This window comes from Paramormyrops kingsleyae, chromosome 4 (genome assembly GCF_048594095.1).
Source record: "Paramormyrops kingsleyae isolate MSU_618 chromosome 4, PKINGS_0.4, whole genome shotgun sequence".
Lineage (NCBI taxonomy): Eukaryota > Metazoa > Chordata > Actinopteri > Osteoglossiformes > Mormyridae > Paramormyrops > Paramormyrops kingsleyae.
Genome location: NC_132800.1, coordinates 38972789 through 38990721, shown reverse-complemented (window position 1 = coordinate 38990721; position 17933 = coordinate 38972789). Strand labels below are relative to the sequence as shown.

Genomic DNA, 17933 nt, shown 5'->3' with positions numbered 1-17933 from the left:
TATCACCCACAAATGATGCTGTCACAGCGAATGTGAGACTGAAGCGTTACCCTTTCTTTTCGCTGAGATGTGACTCATTTCCCCGCACGTACAAGTTCTTAGGTCAGCGTTCATGGTTCGACTTCTGAGATTCAGATAGAGTTCTAGGTCATTTTTTTCCGAACTGGTTTGTTTCGACTTTTAAGAAATTCAAGTTCTAATGAGTTCGAGAACTGAGGTACCACTGTACTTTGAACAGTCTGTATGTGATCACTTCATCTGCTAGACTGAAATCAAACCACATTTTACTTTAGAACAGCAGTGAACACAGTAGGGCAGACTCATTCACGCATATTGTTCATGTTCTACACAGCCATCTCCTTGGAAGGCCCTCATTACTGGAACAATTACATCACAAAAAAAACAAGATATTCCTGTCGGTGAGTTTATTTCATAGATAAGATGCACAAATCTAGGGAAAACACTGAAACGTTCATCACTGAACACTAACATCTCTCTCCCCTCCCTCCCCCCTTAAAACATCACAGCCCTTCTCTCAATGGATAAGAGTGAGTAGGAAATCTGGGCAGATTTGGCCTAACAGATTCTTTGAAGCATTACCATAAACAGGAAATGTTACAGAAATGCAACAGTCTCCACAAAAGCAAAGAGTGGTGATTTGGCATCGAAACACAGGATCAGCGCTGAGCACTGAACACGTACACTACAAACACGCTGCAGATGCTCCGTCATAAAAGACAATCTGCAGCTTATCCCGGTTACGTTAAAGTCTGGTTATGTTGACTAATGCAGTAATGAAGTCCGGTATTTTTCTGCCCAACGCCAGTTAAACAGGCTGCGTTTAATTAAAATCTCATCCAGATTTTCTTTGGCGTCAGAATCCCTTTATAGCTTCATTAATTTACATATTGCCTGTACAGCCTGTAAAGCCAATAATTGAGCCATCTTTAACTGAACACATTTTCTTTAAATCAAAGCCAAGAATTTAATTCCAGAATTTCGCCTCACATCCACTTCACAGAAGCAGCGTCAGTAAGTGCTTTTGTTCTTCTACATCAAACGTGACTTTCACTCTCTTGCTCATCCTGGAATCCCTCTGCATCCCCCACCTTTGGCAGGAAGTCCCCCACACACCCAAAGCTGCTGACCTCTCCACCTTCCCAGATGAGGGCATAATAAACCAAAATGTGTCCACAACACACCAGCTGGGTTCTCTGTTCACAGGTTCTAGTAAAGGAACCAGACGTTCACCACAGGAATGCACTGCGTGAGATGAACAAGCCAGTCAGAAACCCAGTAGACTTCCCCAACCCCCCGCCCCACCCGTGTCTCCGGACCCTCAGAAAGGCATCCCATGCGTGATCTGTCGTGCCACCTGCTCCTCTGTGCTCTCCTCCTTCTCCTTGTCCCGTTCTCGGTTCCAGTCCTTGAGGCCCTCTGGCAGGGTCGTGTCCTCGTCCATGCCCCCCGTGCCCTCCACAAACTCCTCATAGCTGGACTTTTCTGCGAAGGGCCTCTGTCCCAAGAGTTCCACCATGTCGTTCTTGTCCAGGACCTCCTTCTCCAGCAGGCGCAGGGCCACCTGAGACAAAGAAGGTCACATCACCCATTGCAAATCGCAGAACACACAATACGTGCAGTCTGAACATGACCTGGGGAGAAAAAAACATCCAAACTCAATTTAACCCTGGGGAACCCACAGGGTCATATACGACCCTTCCTTTTATTTCTGCCTAACATTCAACCCACTCATCAAAGTTAAGATTTTTTTTTTTTTGCTTTACAGCCCATTGTACCATATACTACCCAGTAACAGTGACATTTAGTGATTACTGACTGAATTAACCAGATTTTTTTCCCCACAATAAATATGGCCCCCAACGTGTTTTGAGGTTGTTGCTGTACATGCTGCAAAGATTCACCTGTCAAGCTGCAAATAGGTAAGTGGCAGAAATTTTGCATCATCAGTTATAATGTTTAGATGTTATAGAACATGTACAACTAGGTTTTGGATGTTTTAAAACTTTTCTGGAAAATGTGATGATCATGTTCCATGTGCTCAACATCAGCCTCATACAAAAACAGAGGGAATACAGGTGGTGCAGCAGACCTTACAACCCATCACAAGTAAACTCTCTGTGTGTAGTGCACCTTTTTGCAGGTCTGTTCACTTGACCTGTTTCTTGATGGGTTGGCATATTTTGAAGCATGTGTTTTATTGCCAGCACATGGTGAATGATATAAAGGAAAACTCAGTAAATGCATTTTGAAAATGAGAATGTTGCAAAGATTTGGTTTTTCCTTCCTTTCTGTCCTTATTTCATAGGTGAAATTAAACAAATTGGAACAGCATGAACAGTCCAGCGGGGCTTATATGACACATTCATAACATGGACTGGGAAATGGTTATTTTTACAAAGCACCTGCTTTTGAGTTCACTGGGTCTGTATGATCATTTTAGCCAATGGACATATTATTTCTATAACAAGGTGGTCTGGGTTCCCCAGGATTAAAGCTATTTAAAATTTTACAACATCCCACCCCTAAAGCTGAAGGAGACCTTCTGACACGCCCTACCTTCTCCACCTCAGCCTTCTTCTCATTCAACAGGGTCTGGGTGCGCTGGTAGGCCGTGTTGATGAGCTGACGCACCTCCGTGTCGATCAGGCGAGCGGTGGCCTCACTGTAAGGCTTCTCTAGCACCATCTCCCCCTGCCGCGGGAGGTCAAAGGAGACCTGGCCCACCTTCTCGTTCATCCCAAATTGCACAATCTGAGGGCATAACCCAAAAACACAGACTCATATGCAGCACGTTGACCTCAGCACTGAGTGGTGAGGCCAGCTCTTCAGGATGCCCACCCACACTCGCCCTACCTGAGCATAAGCGCTCTGCGTGACCTTCCTGAGGTCGTCCTGAGCTCCCGTCGTGATTCTGCCGAAGAAGATCTCCTCTGAGACACGTCCTCCAAGGGTCATGCACATGCGGTCCAGTAGCTGCTCCTTTGTGTAGAGATACTGCTCCTTGGGCAGATATTGGGCGTAACCGAGGCCCTTTCCACGTGGGATGATAGACACCTGAGAGAGCCAATCACAGAGGGCATCAAGTCCGGACACATTTCAAAAGCTTCACTCAGGTGTAGTCATGGTACCGTGATGCACGGTCACTGCCCAAGGCGGTGTGAGTAGAAGTTAGAAGCTGACCTTCAGCAGGGGGTCCGCGTGCTCCAGGAACCACCCTGCCACCGCGTGCCCGGCCTCATGGTACGCAACAGTCTTCTTCTCCTCTGGCTGGAGCACCTGGGTCTTCTTCTCAAGACCTGAACATACAGAAGCTCAGTCAGCCAGTCTGCTGATCCTGCACACACTCAACTCCACCAAAGGCTTCTTATCACTTTTAATTCTATTCTAATCTCAACTGCTCCTGACAGACGACCCCCCCCCACCCCCACCATCTGCACCCCGGACAATGGCCCAGAAGGTCACGCTCACCTCCAATCACTCGCTCGATGGCCTGCTCAAAGTGCTTCTGGGTAATGGAATCGGAGAGGTGCCTGGCAGCGATCAGTGCGGCTTCGTTGCAGACGTTGGCGATATCAGCACCTAAGAAGAGTAGGAGTGGGTGGAAGAACTGGCAGTGTGCCAAGGGCAACACAGTCCACATGAACATCAGGATGTTCTGGGCTGTTACTGGGAGTTGCCAATCTGCTGGTCCCCTCACACCAGCTCTGAGAACGGGCTCACCTGAAAATCCAGGTGTGAGAGCTGCCATCTTCCTTGCCAACGCGTCCTTATCCAGGGATGCGTCCAACCTCAAGGGCCGTAGGTGCACCTTAAATATGGAGGCTCTGCCCTTAATGTCAGGAGGACCTGAATGGGTGCAGGAGAACAGAGACACAGCAGATCTTTGTCAACCTCGTCTGACTGAAACGAAGACGTCAGCATCCGACAGTGTCTGTACCGATGTAGATCTGCCTGTCGAAGCGGCCGGGCCTCATAAGCGCAGGATCCAAGATGTCAGGTCTGTTGGTGCCCGCAAGCACCACCACATTGGTGGCAGTGTTGAATCCTGGAAGGCAATAGGAGCAGGACAGTAATCAAGGTGCAGAAATAGCAGAGCAGACGATCACTTTGTCTTACTTGTGTTCAAAGTATGCACCACCAATTCGCACCCACTACCGTCCTCAGTTCAATCAGACTCTTGTTCCTCCAAGTGTGTGTGTAGGAGTTAATCCTCAAGCCTAGTTCATGCTTCTCTTTTCTACGCGCGCTTTCAGGCTGGGGATGGTCATCCACGCGGCGTGACAGCTTGTGCTCATACTACGTTTGACTGCGGATGCGGACGGTTGTGGTCGGTGCATGCATACAGCAGTGATATTCCACCAGGCCAGAAGAGGGCAGATGTATAGCATCAAACACAAATACAAGCAATGTAGTGAAATGGGTGAAACTTTCGTGAACAGGTTTAATGTTATTAGTCAAGGCTTGGGCAGTATTACACCAATATTTCAAAATGCCAGAATAGTGTTGCTTTTTAAAATACCATATACTGTATAATATCTGCACAGTATGAAACGTTCGATATGCAGGAACCTCCAACCCTCCTCATACAGCTACTCATCACAACTACAACAACAGCTACTCTTCCTCTACTGCAGTGATTCCCAAACTGGGGGACACAGAGGTATTGCGGGGGGGCGCACCAATGGGATAGCCTCAGGGGCATGTGCCACCCTAAAATAATCTCTTCACAGACTGGACGATTAAACAAATAAAGCAGTGCAACATTACAGTAACTAACAATAAATGAACCACTAACTTACGTGTACTATTAGAGCATTTATGTCATTTATTTAAACTTTATTTCAGCAGGTAAATTAACTGAAAACCAGTTCTCACTGCTTTACATGATATTCGGGAGAAATAGCATATAATGCATCGGAACTTCCTGGGATATGAACGTCATACAAACGACACATTCTTCAGCCAATAAGGGCAAAGTTGTGTCGCCACGGAGGCAGTTCCAGTTTGTTCAGCCGGCTGAGAGGTGCTGTGCGATCTGTCTTAAGTCGTCTTGCTCCTGCAAGGTTTTTTGTACCGTGTGACATGGTGACTCGTGATGACGTTTTGCAGCACCAGACAAAAAAAAATCTATGAAAAACGAGGTTTAAAATTTTCTACATGAAGTGCAGGGAGACTATCAATTAATGGGTATGATTTAGTGTTGTTTTGTGCTATAGTATAGGCTGAAACCTGTGGTTATCATTAAAAACAAAATACGGTAAACGTAAGACAAACTTTAATTTGTGTATGCAAATGAATATTAGCAGGAACGTTAAATCTGTATTTGCATAATTTCAAACTTATGCTGGACTTTTATTTTTAATTGATTGCTCTTTTTTCTCCCACAGTGGTGAAATTGCACCATTTGTATTTTGTAATTGCATTTGTTTCACTCAGTTAGAAAAGGGAGTTGTATTTCAAATAAAGTTTGAATCTGAACCTGTGTAGTTCGAATGGGGGGGCTCAATAATGTTCCTATCTAGAAAAGGGGGGCCCTGCAGAGACAGTTTGGGAACCACTGCTCTACTGTTTCATCATTGACTGCTGATCTGTACCTACTGGAAAAACCTAATCGATTATTTTGCATGAGTGGTCGATGCACAAGGACGCGCATGGTTTCTGTTAGACATAAAAATCTGGGCTACACGTGCAAAGACCACAGCCTTCTGCAGGCAGTCCATCATGACGAAATTGTCATGCAACCAAAAGTGCATGCGGAAAGGTACGAATTGGCCTTCCAACTGAAACTGTTAAATGTTCCTCACCGTCCATCTCTACCAGCAGCTGGTTGAGGGTGTTCTCTTGCTCGCTCTGGCCTCCAAAGTTCCCACGGCCTCTTTTGCGTCCCACCGCATCGATCTCGTCGATGAAGAGGATGCAGGGCGCATTCTTTCGGGCCATCACAAAGAGGTCGCGGACCTGAGCAGGGGTCAGAGATGCTCCAGTTCAGGATGAGATACCCATGGGGATCTCAGAGCCAACCTGATCTGGTACTAGGACCCACTGGATCAGGGTCCCAGCAAGAAAGGCAGAATTATGGAAAATAACTCACATTACTGGCAAAATGTGGCAAAAAAGTACTTCATATTCCTATTCTCTGGAAACATGAACACCACACCCAAACAGAGCAACAATGATCGATTCTAGCATAGCGCTCAAAGCAGACAGACGACACTGAGAGCAGGCTGGGTCCTCGTCTCACACACCCTGGCTGGCCCGACTCCCACGAACATCTCCAGGAATTCTGAGCCATTGACCGTGATGAATGGGACATTGGCCTCTCCAGCCGTTGCTTTGGCCAAAAGGGTCTTTCCTGTGCCAGGGGGTCCAGTGAGTATTGCTCCCTAAGGGGGAAAAAAAAAGTGGGCAGGAATCCATTAGGTGAAGACACCATATATCAGGTTTCAATACCAGGTGCGTCGTCTGTCTGAATCTTTTATACGTGGCAGAAAGCAAAATCTGACGATAACACGCTGCCATGATGCTTATTTTAATGAGGAACAGGCACATATTTTGGGTAGAGGTGTATCTGCCCTCTTATGACAGCATGCATCCTTCTCTGGCACCTTGGGGATCTTGGCACCCAGGTCCTGATACTGCTTGGGGTTCTTCAGAAAGTTGACGAACTCCATGATCTCCAGCTTGGCCTCCTCGCAGCCCGCCACGTCTTTGAACTTGACGTCAATCTCGTCGCGCAGCACTTTGGCAGTGGTCTCGCCTACGCTGAAGAGCCCTCCCACCCCCCGACCAGGCCGGCCTCCTGCCGCGGGGCCCCGACGCAAGGTGAACAGCAGGAAGGCGATGATCAGCATGGTGGGAAGCATGCTGAGAAGGAAAGAGCTGCAAAAGGACAACTGTGATTTAGGGTATGACGGAAGTTTAGTCAAGACGCTCACAGGGAGACCTTCGGGGTCACCTGCGCTCATGGGGAGACCATCAAGGTCAGCTTTTAGCAGAACAGCAGCTACAAACATCTGTGGTTGACAACGTATGATGCTTCAATATAAATACACAGACCAAACATGGAGAGAAGTGAATTCCTGCAGTAAAGGAGGGAAGGTCATGCATGACTGGGACCGTGCGCATGCTAGTACACACTCCCTAGCCCAGTGGTTCTCAAACTGGGGGGCGCGGAGGTATTGTGGAAGGGCGCACCAATGGGATAGCCTCAGGGGCGTGTGCCACCCTAAAATAATCTCTTCACAGACTGGACGATTAAACAAATAAAGCAGCGCAACATTACAGTAACTAACAATAAATAAACCACTAACTTACGTGTACTATTACAGCATTTATGCAATTTATTTAAACTTTATTTTACCAGGTAAATTAACTGAAAACCAGTTCTCACTGCTTTATGTGATATTCGGCAGAAATAGCAGATAACGCATCGGAACTTCCTGGGATACAAACGTCACACAAATGTCACGTTCTTCAGCCAATAAGGGCAAAGTTGTGTCGCACGGAGGCAGTTCCAGTTTGTTCAGCCGGCTGAGAGGTGCTGTGCGATCTGTCTTAAGTCGTCTTGCTCTTGCAAGGTTTTTGCACCATGTGACATGGTGACGCGTGATGACGTTTTGCAGCGCCGGGCAAAAAAGTCTAACCAAATCATGAAAAACGAGGTTTAAAATTTTCTACATGAAGTGCAGGGAGACTATCAATTAATGGGTATGATTTAGTGTTGTTTTGTGCTATAGTATAGGCTGAAACCTGCGGTTATCATTAAAAACAAAATGCTGTAATTGTAAGACAAACTTTAATTTGTGTACGCCAATGAATATTAACAGGAATGTTAAATCTGTATTTGCATAATTTCAAACTTATGCTGGACTTTTATTTTTAATTGATTGCTCTTTTTTCTCCCACAGTGGTGAAATTGCACCATTTGTATTTTCTAATTGCATTTGTTTCGCTCAATTAGAAAAGGGAGCTGTATTTCAAATAAGGTTTGATTCTGAACCTGTGTAGTTTGAATGGGGGGGGGGGGGGGGGGCTCAATAATGACTAGAAAACGGGGGCCCTGCAGAGAAAGTTTGGGAACCACTGCCCTAGCCCAACCCAGGCTCACCCATCACTCTCAGATGTGTAGACCACAGGCAGCCGGTTCTCCCCCTCGATTCCCAGCTCCATCTGCGCGGTCTCCAGGTTGCGCTCAAACGTGTCCACACTGCCAATGTTGAACCAAACATACTGCTGCAGACAGAAGACCGTGTCAAGGAGTTAAGCTGGAGACCAAACACAGCACCACAGTCAGGCAAAACAGGAAACTCCCAAGTGCATGTTCACACTTTGCTTTGTTACAGTCTCCCTGTCTATGTTACAGTCTAATGCCATGAGCGCAGCACATTTTAACAATGGCTACAAACAAGCAAATGAAAACCATTATTTACTACAACTGCCATAACGAAAGGATAACCAGCCAAAACGTTTGAAGATCCCATTACAGCATCACACACAAAATCCTAACATCAGTCACCAAAAACTGATGGGACTCACTCCATCCACTGGAGCCTTCCCCTGAGAGAAGATCACTTTGACGTAACGCTTGTTCGTCACCTCCAGCCTGTCCACCTGCAAAGACGGGGGAAGTCAAACCCAGTGCTACTGCAGGAACCAGCACCAATCAGTGATCATTACTGATCCCAACAGAAGCAAATAGATAAACTAAACAGACAAGCAGTCTGCCATTCAAATTAACTCTGCTGGCTCACAGGAGCAAAATACTCACAACTCCTTTCGAGAGGTAATTGTTGACAAAGTCCTTCCAGGTCACTTCTCGGGCTGCGTTTCGGAAGAAGAAATAATATCCGACTGTTGTCCAGAAGGCCGCCGCACTCAGGAAGTACATCCGGAATTCCCGGTCATCCCAGGGCACGTCGCCCTGGATGAAAGTAAGAAACAGGAAGGAAAGAAAAACAAAACATAAGCCCCATAGGTAGGACGCCATGCTCTCCGAATTTGGCACGACAGCCCACCTTCTGCAGCCGACTCCACCACGTAGAGTCCTCCTTTCTCCCTCCTCTTCTGCCCCCGCCTCCTGTTGAGCCCCCACCTCCACCTGCTCCTCCACCTGGCCCTCCACCTCCAGCTGATTTCCCTGGGGGCCGCTGGGCATTTGCAGGCTTGGCTTCTGGTCCGGCACAAACACCAATCAATGGTCAAACCTTCATCACGCGATTGCAGTTATTTTACTTCAGAATGTGCAACAACAAAAACACAAGTACGGAGAGTGCAAGCCCTTGTGTACTAAACTCAGTGTGCTTAAATCCGTAAGCAGTATTGGGGGGGGGGGACAGTACCTTTTGCTTCTGCACCGGGGGGTTTGGTTTCATTGTTCTTAGGACCATTTTTGCAGTAAAATCTCTCAAGTCCTGCAGATAAAGAAAACGAAAGTCAGTATAAGCTTTAACATACAGTATACATTTTAGAATTAAAAATAGAACAAATTACATTAAGTAGTAAAAGAAAACAAACATGTCCAAACCTATCCAAACAAGTAAGTAAACCATAGGTAAATCATGCTGGTACACACTCCCTAGCCCAACCCAGCCTCACCCATCACTCATGAATTAACTGTGATCAACCACAATTATTGGAAAGCAGAGTTCAATTTCACTAGCCACACCCAGGCATGATCACTGCCAGACCAGGTCAATCAAGAAATCGTTGAAATGATACCTGTCTGACAAAGTGAAGTAGCTAAAAGATCTCAAAAAGCTACACATCATGCCACGGTCTAAAGAAACTCCAGAACAGATGAGAAACAAAGTCATTGACATCTATGAGTCTAGAAAGGGTTACAAAGCCATTTCTAAGGCTTTGGGACTCCAGCGAACCACAGGGAGAGCCATTATCCACAAATGGAGCAAACTTGGAACAGCGGTGAGCCTTCCCCAGTGCGGCCGACCTAGCAAAATCACTCCAAGAGCGCATCGACGACTCATCCAAGAGGTAACAAAAGACTCCAGAACTGCAAGCCTCACTTGCCTCAGTTAAGGCCCTTGTTCATGATTCAACAATAAGAAAGAAACTGGGCAAAAATGGCGTCCATGGGAGAGTTCCAAGGAGAAAACCACTGCTGACCTAGAAGAACACGAAGGCTCAGGAAGGCGGTAAATACTTTTTCACAGCACTGATTAATATATGATATGTAATATATTATATATGACTATATAAGCCATGAAAAAGTAAAATTGAGACCACTATATATTTATACAATTCTGCTTTTTTAAATCCTGGTTTAATCCTGGTTCTGCTGGCAGAGGCTATGCTGAGTAGCAGGATGCTTCCAGGCTCAAAGTTTCTAAGACAGCAGAACAGAAGAATAAGGTGAAGCAGGAGACACTGGGAATAATCAGAAACCAGCCGGGTAAAGGGCAGAAGCGACTTTCTAATACCGAGATGACTGTTAAATCATGAATCGGAGGATGACATCAAGTGACCTTCAAAAGGAATGGGAAGCATTAAGTGCAGGTGTGAAGTGCACTGCTAGGACAGTTTATGACTCCTAGAAGCAGGACTGAAGTCCCATAAAGCAAGGAAGAAGCCCTTCATTAATGAGGAACAGAGAACCAGGCTGGAGAAATGAGTGAAACAAAAAAAAATGTGTTGTGGTCTTAATTTTTTTTGAGGCTGTATAAATACACTTATTTTTCTGTTGTGTATTATTTTCTTTCCATTCCTAATACTTCCCAGTCCTTAAAAACTAGCAGATTGCTTTCGATTTTATGAAGTTCAGCAGTTTTAAATCCATTGAGTCCACCGGTGAAAGGAAGGAAAAAAAGAAAAATGCTAAATTAAAATGCCCAAGACAAGTTTTAAGGCATTTCGGCGAAGGAACTACAAAGACGCGAGATCTTGATTCGGGTTTCACAATAAGTAGCTACCTGAATATGGTTCATGCACAGAGTTAAACGCTACTATTTCTTTATGGACTAAGGATCTGGAATAAAATATCTCCGGAAACCTGCCAGCCAGAAGCAGATCTAAAGGTCAGAAGCAGATCTATGGTCATCCCAAGTAAATATGTGGCCACCCCACATCAAAATAATAAAAAGGAAAATATGCTTCATTTAATTTTCTAAGTAGAACCATAGAATAGACAGGGTGAGGTGTGGCCACCCCCAAAAATTTAACTGGCCCCTGATGCCCACCCCAATCAAAATTTTCTGCCGACATGGCCACTACCTGCAGTAACACACACATGGACGTACGGGGAAAATGAACCTAACCAGGATTATGATGAACATCACCCTTATCAGCACGTGGAGGGACAACAGACCTTTTGCACCTTTTGCCCGTGGGCCAGTGAGCCTCCTGTAGGCTCCCAGCACGTCCGCCAGCAGAGTCGTCCTGTCAAATGCAACCTGGGTATCAGGTCGTCCGGAGACCTGGAACAGATACAAAGGTGTCAAACCCAGACCTCTCTGATCTAGGTAACCGTCATAAATAATTATCATGCAGATCATCAGACAACGACTGTGTGGCTCAGGCTTTAAAGCAGTGTTTAGATAGAAAGATTCCCCTTAATGTTCAAGAGATCGCGTTACATTTAAGGTTACGTGTGCCCCCGTGTGTGTACGTAGTTAAAGTATTATATATACAGATAAGAAAGGCAGAATCCAAGGACCCGGCAGCGCGCATCCCGGCCAGTTCTCCGCGAGGCCCGATCTGGGCTTTCGCCGTAGCAGGCCGCCGTGTTACCCCGCGCAATGTCGCGTGCAGGCCTGCTCTACAAGACAGTCCGCGCCGGAGACCCGTGGCGGGGGACGCAGAGACCGGCCCGGTGCTGGCTGGGGGACATCGGCGGCTGAAGCACGGGCGACCCCAGTGAGCCCCCGCAAGCGAGGCAACGCGCGGGCAGACATACCAGGCGTGAGGCTCCGGAGCGCACCGCCGGAGACAGCGCGCACTGCAGGAACGTGCGGCAGCCCAACGACAGCCGAAGGTAGCGGTGGGCCATGGCGCGCGGTGCCGCTTTCCGTCAGATATCGGGACAGGTGTCACGGTAAACTGCTCCGCCGCACAGAACCGTCATGCTTCTGTTTACGTGCGTGCGTCATTACGTCACCGCCCGTGGCGTGCATCACCAGGGACACGCCTACTCCGCTCCTGCCCAAGGTGACTGGAGTTATCCAATTCCAATCACGTTCACAGCCTTTTATGTGTATTTTTATTGTTTTTTATTTTATTGTTTTTATTTTTATGGTTAATTTCAAACTGCGTCCAGATTATGTGTTTATTTTTATGCCCACCTATGGTTTAACCGGAGCAACAATTTCTTTTTTCCTATATTGCAACACGTTATATAAAAATATGTTTATACAATTGCTATGGCAGCCTGGTGGGAATTTGAGCTACTTACTTTTACAGGTTAGGCATTCAAGTACGACATGGCATAGCGCAAAAGTGATGAAATCGATTCTCTATTGATCGGAATTTGACTTATTTCCCTCTCATGTAATTTGCCATAATGACCGCTAGATGGAAACCTTGGTCATACCAGCGAAGAGCGTGAGCATTACAAACATTATTGTATTCAGTTACTATGTAACCTCGTAGATTTTCTTTGTAAACATTCTTTCCTCTTTACTGCTGCAATTTGACTTTATAAGAGTAACGGTGATGTGTGTCTTGACCGGTTTCATCCGGTTTTAGTAGCTGAATGGCAATTATTAATATTGAATATTAGGATAACACTCTGGGGTAACATTGGAGAATTTAACTTAAATGGTTTGAAGTGGATATTTAGCTGAAATCTGACATCAGTGCATCCAGTCATGCCACACTATGACTCCCTCCTTTATTAAAAGCAATTTACATGCAGCAAATGCTTAAGCCTTATATGGACCTTGGTCTGCAATAAAGGGGCCAGTTTAATGGGCAAGTGCAGGGACACACCACAGATCCTGCTGCTATGGATACAAAAGGGGCCGTCCCAGCAACTGAAAAAGGCAGGACCTGAGCGGGGAGGTGCAGGAGAGAGTGAACCACTCATATTCAAAAAGAGGGACTGAGGGGCAGAGTGCTGAGAGCACAGTAAGTGGCCTCCTCTGGGAAGAGGAAGTGAGTCTGTGTCACTCATGCATGTGTGTGTGGGTGTTTCGGAGAGAGAGGACGGGGCAGTTTGATTGGGTCAGCACACAGGAAGTGATCTCAACTGCTTGCTCCCAGGGTAGTCAGTGGCTGAAGCTCAACTTCTAGGCACCAGATGGAAAGTTCTCCCAAAGAGGCCCCCGGCAGCTGTGGAGGGCTGCATCACATGCCGTTCCTGAGTCGTCAGGCCAGGGCCGAAGGCGGCATTGATGGGCCATGGGGCTGCCCCGAGGAAGTCTCGCACCACGTCCGCTCAGGCTGAAGATCAGCAGGAGGAGAGTCGGGCTGGTCATCCTCTTCTGGTTCGGGTCATGGTTGCTGCTCAACGGGCTGCTCTTCATCCACAAGACCTTGCTGTCCGACATCTGCACAGATGACCGGAGTCGCAGGATCCTCCAGAGACTGGTAAGAGCTTTATGGGTTCTGGGGTTCGTGCAGACACATGTATGTATATTCAAACGCTTTCATGTGATGTCACGTAAGGGTCACATAAGAGTTACCCCTTCTGTCATCTTCTGGGGTTTGACACTATCACATTTTTATTCCTGGCAGATTCCCAAGACACATTTTTAATATAATTTTATATTTATTTTATATGTCAGATTGTTTCATTCCCTCTCAGAGTGAATCTGACACATGATCGGCCGCTGGTAAAGTGGCACAAAACGTCCACCTGCACGATAACAGGCCTCCTGTGGCAACATGTACCCAGCATGCATTTCACTCGACCTCCTTTACCAGACAAAGCTATTCCGCTCTTCACCATAATAAAGGGTGACCTCAAGTTTCATCCCTTCCAAAGAGAGACTGACTGTTTTTCTAATTTTTTTCCTTCGTACTGGTTCCTCTGGGTCCTTACAGGTAACCACCCCGTTTTCATTCTGTGCTACTTCAAGCTGTATTTGAATAGCTGCCTGGCTGATCGCCCTAGTTTTTCCACTTCCGAAGGTACACTTTGGTCTGGCAAATGCGGAATGTAACAATAACACACAGCGATCAGGCCTCTTCTGTTTCTCTGCATGTTACTGTGAGGTGGGACCACACTCAGATCAGTGCGTCTGCAACACAGCTCAACCTACAGCTTTTCCCATTTCACGGTCACTCTAGTGGAACTTTTCTGTTATTGAAAGGAACAAAAGTGACAGATCCTTAATTTCTTCAAATTTTTGTGTCCTGCATTAAACCTAATGGTACTGTAGGTACCATAACATATTTCAGTGTGACAGGAAAGTCAAGTGGATGCATATATATGACGTATGGTTATGACCCCAGCCCTCTAATCTTAATTAGCATAGGTGTGCCAGGGTGCTGCAGTGGTGACTTGCTTAGCACTGCTGCCATCCACCTCTGAGACTGGGGTATTTGTCTCCACCCCAGCTCTATGTATGTGCAGTTTGCATGTTATATTTTCCCTGTGTCATTGTGGGCTTTCCTTTGGGTTCTCCAGTTTCCCTTCCTAAGTCCAAAGGTATGCTATGGTGAATTGGAGTTGCCAAATTGTTTGTGTGTGTGCGTGTGTTTTTCCAGTCAAATGTCCTAATAGTGGGACACACCTACTTCAGGGGACACAAAGGTTCAGCTCTGGCTCCCGCACTCATGTAGTGGTTGCAGTGTTATGTTTCACAGGGAACTGGCTCACTGAACTGCAGCCAGCCCCTCAACTAGGGCTGTAACAGAAGCCCGCGTGCACCACTTCCCACGGCTGGACCAGCCTGGACCTCCTGAGCTTGGCGTCTCTCTGTTTCAGTGTGAGGAGTACAGGCGGGGTATCCTGACGGGCAACCTCTGCCACGACCTCTGCGTCAGCCGTACCCTGGAGTACGAGCGCTGCCTTTACTACGAGAGCGGCAAGAAGGTGATGAAAGCTGACTGGCGGGGCGTGCCCGTCGTGCTCAAGTCCAAGCTGGAGAACTTCTCCTCCTACGAGAACTTCAGCTTGCTGGAATACCAGGACGCTCCAGAACTTTTACCCATGGACATAGTCCTCTACGCCACCCTCGAGATGAAGAACTCCCTTGGTCTGGAGGTGAAGAGCAGCACTGTGCCCCAGTTGTGGGCCCGCCGCCTCAGAGGGCGTCAGCAGAAGGTCACTCGGGCTGAGCTGGCCTCCCTCTGGTCTCTCCTGCAGCAGGAGGAGTACACCTTCTTCAGGGTGCTCCAGGATCTCAGCCAGCATGTGGTAAAGGTTCTGGGCTCGTGCGGCCATTTCTATGCGGTGGAGTATCTCATCGCCGGCCAGGCTAGGATGCAGCATCTCTTTGCCCTGGAGGAGCTTCTGGAGCTGCCCTGGGGGAGGAAGGGGGCCTCAGGCAGACGCATGGTGCTCCACATCGCCCTCAGCTTCATGGACATGATCAGGCATTTTGAGGACGACTTCACCCATCGCCTCCACCTCTGTGACGTCAAGCCAGAGAACTTCGCAGTCCGGAAGGACCTCACGGTTCGTGCTAAATCACCCTATTTTACTGCCTTCCATTTCATATTACATACTATTACATGAGTATGGAGTTACTCTTTAATACTCTTAGAGCAGCTGGGCAGCTACGCTCCCCATACTCCCTTCACTGACATTTTCACTGAGCATGTGACCCACCCACCATGTCCTCTGCGGCAGCTCACGTCCTTCTCTCATCATTGGCCTTGTAGGTTGTGGCCATCGATGCAGACCTGGCTTTTTTCGAGCCCAAGATGCAAGCCATTCTGGAGCAGAATTGCACCAGCAATGACGACTGTGTCTTCTTCGACTGCAGCTCAAGGTGTGACGTGAGGAGACACAGATGTGGCTCAGAGCGCATAAACAGCAACCTTCAGGTAGGCAGTGCAGCAGGTCGCATTAAGTCTCTATAAGAGCAGACATCCAAATGAACAGGTCTGGCTCAGTTCCAGCCCCATATTTTATTACTATAGTTAACATTCATTGCTTTAAATGCAAAAAAAAAACACTAGCGCATTTTTTCCCAGAAACCCGAAACAGTCTGGCATAACTCCATGAGATATCAAGCTTTCCAAATATGGACAGCACCTGCAGAATGAGCACAGAGAAGCATCTTAGTGTGTGGGAACCCCACAGTCCAAGACAAGCACCTCATACTCACTGAAGTGCCACAAACCCTGGAATTCACATATAGATACATCAGCACAGTAGATGGGGCACAAAGTATAACTTAGACTGAAATGAAATGAAATTAGATAAAATGAAATGAAATTAAATGAAACTGAAATGACCATGCTCCGAATCAGAAAAGGACTAAGTATGATTAAAAAGAAACTGTGTACATAGTACATAGTCTGGTTTCCTGATCCACAGCACTCTCTTCCTAGGTGATATGTGACAAGATATTTAGTTACTGGTTCCCCACCGCGTACCTGGGCGGCAGGGCAGGGCACCCCCTGGAGGTGAAGCTGAGACATACTGTGCAGGAGTGTGCCATGGGGGCAGGTGGCCGGGCTGTGCAGGAGCGCCTGCTGAGGCTCCTCACCCAGCTCCTGCAGGACAGCACGGGGACACCAGCACGGGGACACCAGCACGGGGACACCAGCACGGGGACACCAGCGCACGTTGAGCGACACCGAGCAAACGGCGGCTGATTAAACAGGCCCGATGTGTGCTTCTGATACAGCAGCAGTGCAGGAAAGTACTGAACGGGGATGACCCATGAATAGACTGAATTTTATGCATTTTCCCTTATTATTTTAAGAGAAAAGTGATTTGCATTTATTACACAAAAACTACCAAAAATGAATATTCATAATATCATGACTTATTGCAACCCCTAATTTTATTTTAAAAAAAATAAATAAATAACTACTTTTGCTGATGAGCATTCGTTTTATATATATTTTCTCATATAAAATACATCATGGTGAATGATTTCTGCATAGTAATAGAGATGATGTTATACTGTATGAGAACAGTAGCATGAATAGTCATCCCTGCCCTGTCTGCTGTTTCCATGGAAGGAAAAGGTTGTACAGACAGGAGGGGAGCTGTGATATTAGACAGGCCTCCGTCCAGAGACTCAGCTCTCTATGACTCTATATTGTGAAGAGCAGTGATGTCTCTACAAACCAGCCCTGATGGAGACCAGCGACACTGTGTGTCTCCCCTCCTATAGGGAACGTTGGACCTGTATGCCTCTGGGTGGCTATAGTTAGGTAGAGTAAGCGAAAGTCATCATTTATGGGGTTGTTGATATAATGAGCGATACAGACGCACAACATCACACACGCATGCGGCTGACAACATCCGCACTGTCAGAAAAGAAGAGTATCAGTTTGTACCTTTGCTTGTCACTGGGGCTGTACTCTCAAGAGTTTCCCAATTGTACCATATAGCTGTGAGTAAATGTACCTTTTAGCCTAATTTAAGGTACAGAAATGGACTCTCGAACATCCCCAAGGTAGAAAACAACATTAATATATCCCTAATGTTCTTCAGAATCCATTTCTGTACCATAAAAAGTACAATCACCTACAGCTAAGGGTACAATTGGTAGACCCTTGAGGGTACAATACCAGGGACAAGCAAAGGTACAAATCGGAATTCTTTTTCCTGACAGTGTGGATGGGCCTGAATACTATTAAACCTGGCTTCTTATTTTCATCCCAGAAACATCACACTTCTGTCCAGCTGTGTCCTCTGGAGGGCATCTCAAGAGAAAAGCCTCAAGAATCTCGCCAGATTCTCCCATCGCAGGGCATAAAGATATCACATAAAACAGAATAAAACAATATTGAATATTACTATGTGTCAGGCCACCAGCCATGGTTCATCTCAA

General features: G+C 46.8%; 2 protein-coding genes across 4 annotated transcripts; one reads left to right on the top strand and one right to left on the bottom strand.

The window, feature by feature from the left end:
- Positions 1-410: 410 nt before the first annotated feature.
- Positions 411-12134, bottom strand: afg3l2 (AFG3-like AAA ATPase 2). 2 transcript variants are annotated; one of them, XM_023842300.2, is made up of 17 exons: positions 11930-12134; positions 11342-11450; positions 9360-9431; positions 9036-9190; positions 8789-8941; positions 8557-8631; positions 8129-8250; positions 6627-6900; positions 6267-6404; positions 5826-5979; positions 3959-4066; positions 3742-3867; positions 3490-3600; positions 3202-3317; positions 2875-3075; positions 2578-2772; positions 411-1582 (listed from the first exon to the last, which is right to left on the bottom strand). In XM_023842300.2, the coding sequence occupies exons 1-17, from the start codon at positions 12020-12022 to the stop codon at positions 1340-1342; spliced, it is 2445 nt and encodes an 814-aa protein (XP_023698068.1). In that variant the 5' UTR covers positions 12023-12134; the 3' UTR covers positions 411-1339. The 2 variants fall into 2 exon arrangements, with proteins under 2 accessions (XP_023698068.1, XP_023698067.1); XM_023842299.2 differs by having other exon boundaries at positions 8129-8253; positions 11930-12133.
- Positions 12109-17653, top strand: LOC111859542 (divergent protein kinase domain 1C-like). Of its 2 annotated transcripts, none has more exons than XM_023842302.2 (5): positions 12109-12180; positions 13234-13560; positions 14903-15595; positions 15802-15966; positions 16477-17653. In XM_023842302.2, exons 2-5 carry the CDS (start codon positions 13372-13374, stop codon positions 16741-16743), a joined length of 1314 nt encoding a protein of 437 aa, XP_023698070.1. In that variant the 5' UTR covers positions 12109-12180; positions 13234-13371; the 3' UTR covers positions 16744-17653. The 2 variants fall into 2 exon arrangements, with proteins under 2 accessions (XP_023698070.1, XP_023698069.1); XM_023842301.2 differs by lacking the exon at positions 12109-12180 and adding an exon at positions 12218-13098.
- The last annotated feature ends 280 nt before the right edge of the window (positions 17654-17933 follow it).